Genomic DNA, 4,033 nt, shown 5'->3' with positions numbered 1-4,033 from the left:
GTCTATTACCATTACTGTCCCCTGAGGTTGGACTGCCAGAGGCTGACCCACTGCCACAACTTGCTGGTGAGACTCACTTGATGGGCTTATCATCATAACATTTTGGCCCTGAATGGAATATGCTAGGACACAAAGGAAAACCTAAGTAATTAAATTATACTTCTTATATTGCGTTCAAAGTAATGTCATATTTTAAAATAATTTGCTTAAACCACGTTCAACCACAACACTGACTTAACTACCAGTAACACTTAAGTAAATATTAAATAATTTTCCATATAACTTGTGAAAATTTTAAAACTTTAGTAATTTCTTCATAATCAAAATAGAATTAAGGCACATTAAATATCTTTATACATTACTCATGGCACACGTTGCTAGTTAGTGATAACGCATTTTCAGTGTGTATCGCTGAGTATCACATTTAAATTTATGTGAAACAAATTTCAGTGTTTCTGAGTGTCAGCTTAACTTAAGACATTGCAAACATTACTGTTCTACTATTTCCATTAAAAAAAATCACCACCACCACCATTTATTTCAGCAGTTATTTTTAGCTTACAGATTTATTTTATCCTCACAATTACTGTTTAAATTGGCATTATAGGTTGATTATCCCCTAGTTGGAATGCTAAAGATCAGAAGTGTTTTAGATTTCAACTTTTTCAAGATTCTGTGATATCGTATTACACATTTATGCATGCTTTTGTATAACACATTTGCATCATATACTTATGCAATGAGCATTTCCCTGAGCATCCATGTTGGTACTCAAAAATTTTTGGACTATTAGAGCATTCTGGATTTCAGATTTTTGGATTAGAGATACTCACCTACATTATTCCCCACACTTCCATTGTTTTAAGTCGACAGAAGAAATTAAAGGTCAGGGACAGTAACTTTCCATGGTCACAGAAGTAACGAGTGGGACAGCAGAGGCTAAAACTCAGAATGTCTAGAGCCTTTTCTCCACCCGCGTCCCCTCCCAGACAGAGCCAGCCTGAGGCTCACCTTTGTTGGAGAGCGTAGCCGCGGTGGTGGTGCTCAGCACTGTGAGCGCGTAATGGGGAGGCAGGGAGCCTTTGCATATCGCAGTTATAAAGGCATCTCTTGAAGTTACAAGGCCCAGTCTTCCACAAAGAGCAGCCATGGTCAGTTCAGCTTTCAAAATATTCTCAGTGGCAGCTTCATCTGTGCTGAAAACAAAGTATTTTATTTAATCTGATAAACTTATTTTTAATTTTTTATTATTTCAGACTAGTATATGGGTTAGGTTACACTGTTTGCATTAGGTAAAGTCTCAGTTGTGGTTGAGCCCTTCACCCAGCAGGGGCGCCACACGCCCCTATGTTGTGCCAGTTAGGTGAGAGCTTACCAATATTAACCTATCGTCAAACACAACGTAAAATGAAGTATTCAATAAAGTTTTATAAAAATCTCTATAAAACTCTCACAATAGTACCAATACAATAAAAAGAATAGCACCAACATACTTAAGAAGGAATTTTAACTAATTAACATAATATTTGAAAATCTGAACTGGGTAAAAGCAATGTACAACACGCGTATTTATTATTGAAGAAAATGACCAAGAACACAAAGTCTTAACATATCAAACATTTTAAAATGAGCAATTTCTTTAGTCCTAAAAACATGAAAGAAACTGAACAGAATCATTATCATTACAAAAGCAGTAGTAAGCCTTGAAATGAAAAACGCATTCTACAGCTCTAAGACCGTATTTATCCTTAAACACCAGGACAATTCCGGCAAAGGAGACGGCAAGGGCGGGGTAAAGGATGGAGGTGCCGGAAAAGCGCTGCGTTCCCCACACACACAAGCTAAGGTCAGGAGATAACTCTTGGGACAAATTTAGGTGAACCACTTTAACTGCGGTTGCTTTTCTTTAACCCACGCAGGGCGACATGAAACTGACAGAGACTTAGTACCTGGCGTCCAGCAGGAGGGAGAGGGCGGCGAGGAGGCCACACCAGCAGGCGTTCACCATCTCCTCCCAAACAGCTCTGCTGACTGAAAGAAAGAAACCAACTTAATCACAACTACAGGTGTCAATTATTTACCAACACGGCAAATTCTAAAATCTCTCCAGCCACTTGACAAGATGTAAAATATTCCATCAACAACTCATTTATTAAATCCTAAAGCTCAATGCTCAGAATGTATCTTAAAAAAAAAAAAACAAAAAAAAAAACTGAGAAGCCACGCTCTAGTTTCAGACTTTAAGAGGTTTACAACTAAGTTATTTTAAAATATCTTTAGTAAGGTCTCAACAATTAACTGACTGATTTTGTTTTTAAAAATACCTAACATAAGTTCCTATTTTCTTCTCCTTCATCAAGCCTGTGTGACCAGGTGGGAGTGAGGTGGGTACAGCATAGCAAGCTAGCTCAGCCAAGTAAGTTACACTACTGGAAATAAAGCAAATAAGTAAATGCATTTAGCAAAATGGGATCAGGTTTCTTCCCTGAAGAAAGGAATTACATATATGCAAAGTGAAACCTTGTGGAATTAGGTTGCAGAAAGTGGCATGACATCACCACATACAATGTAGAAACAGAAAGAGATATTTTTAAAATGTGGAGCAATGTGTGTGCGTGTGGGTATTTCCTATCCAAGTAGTAAGAAGCTACCTAGTTCCCATGTAGTAGTTTCAATACTATTTTCTCCTACAAGGGAAAATGAATGACAGTGGGGCTGTACAAGAGACATCCAAGGTAAGCTTAGAACATCTTATCCTACTAAATAGTAAGGAAGTGCTCAAAGGATGTCAAAAGGACACAGGTCCAGCCTGAAAGAGGTTCCACTGGCCAAGTCGGGGACAATCTGAGCATCGGACCAAATGATGATAGTCAGAGACTATAATCCTCTGAATAAAACAGGAACCCATAATTCTAAATGAAAATAAATAATTTATTTTAACTTGGTAGTATCAATAAATTAATCATTGAAACATTTAAAAAATGGAAAGAGAAAGTCATCTTTTTTGTAGTAGACATCTAGAAGTATTTCTTCACAAAAACTTAATAATTAGCTTTACACTAAAGAAACGGGGCCTATGGTATGTTAACCAGATTTAAGAGTGGGTGAGTCAAATTGATAGTGTATGCTTGCTAATGTATTGATATCATAAATAAAACAGCAACGTTTCTGTGCTAGTCCTGCCAAAAATGAACAAACTGAATCTAATTCTGAAGGAAGATAATATAAACCTAAATTGACTAGCCTGTTCTCTCAAGGTCACGCAAAACAAGGAGAAACTAAGGCACTGCTCCAGACTGAAGGACAGTTAGAGACATGGTGACTAAATTCAATACCTGATCCTGGACCAGAAAGGACAGCACGGGGGCAAATGGCAAGGGTGGCAGCGGCCTGGACGGAGGGGACGACACTGGACTAGGTTGAATCTCTGATGGTGACGATACTGTGGTACACAGGGACAGTCTTTACTTTGGAAAACACACATTAAAGTTTTAAGGGCTAACAGAGTATCATGTCCACAACTTATTCTCAAATAGGTCAGAACAAAGTATTCTCCTATGTACGTACTTAGAGGGAATGGTGGGACAGGTAAATGGCAAAGCATTCACAACCGGAGTCAGAGTGAAGGAGGTGTGGGAATGCTCACTTTCACAAATTCCCTGTGAATTGCAAATTATTTCAAAATAAAAAGTAAAAACATAAAATCACAGTATCATACCTATTTCCTTATCCACCTGGTCTGATGTCGACTGTGAATCTTGCTGTTCTGATGAGTGTGTTGGTGACGACGCCTCTTCGGTGGCCACTGGACACTCCGTTTCCATCTCTCCCAACTCTCCTTCAATCATACTAGTGATTCCACGAACAAGGTCCAGCAAACAGTGGAACGCCACAGACATGGCATAACCTTCTGGGATCGTTGGTGGCTCAACCTTGTCCAACATCTCTAGACTGAAATTATAAAAAAATTAGAATACTAATGAGTAACCAGATAATGAAGAGATATAAAACTACTTTTATAATTTGTAGACTA

At 38.2% G+C, this 4,033-nt stretch overlaps 1 protein-coding gene across 1 annotated transcript in view; it reads right to left on the bottom strand.

Annotated features, from left to right (window-relative positions):
* MON2 (MON2 homolog, regulator of endosome-to-Golgi trafficking) overlaps positions 1-4,033 on the bottom strand; it is a 111,401-nt gene that overhangs the window by 58,793 nt on the left and 48,575 nt on the right. Inside the window, 4 exon segments of the mRNA XM_023518411.1 lie at positions 10-122; positions 1,012-1,196; positions 1,950-2,031; positions 3,719-3,951. Coding sequence (XP_023374179.1) covers positions 10-122; positions 1,012-1,196; positions 1,950-2,031; positions 3,719-3,951 — 613 coding nt within the window.

Source organism: Otolemur garnettii, unplaced genomic scaffold, assembly GCF_000181295.1.
Source record: "Otolemur garnettii isolate 467f Iridium unplaced genomic scaffold, OtoGar3 scaffold00138, whole genome shotgun sequence".
NCBI classification, from domain to species: domain Eukaryota; kingdom Metazoa; phylum Chordata; class Mammalia; order Primates; family Galagidae; genus Otolemur; species Otolemur garnettii.
This window is presented reverse-complemented; position numbering and strand designations above follow the sequence as displayed.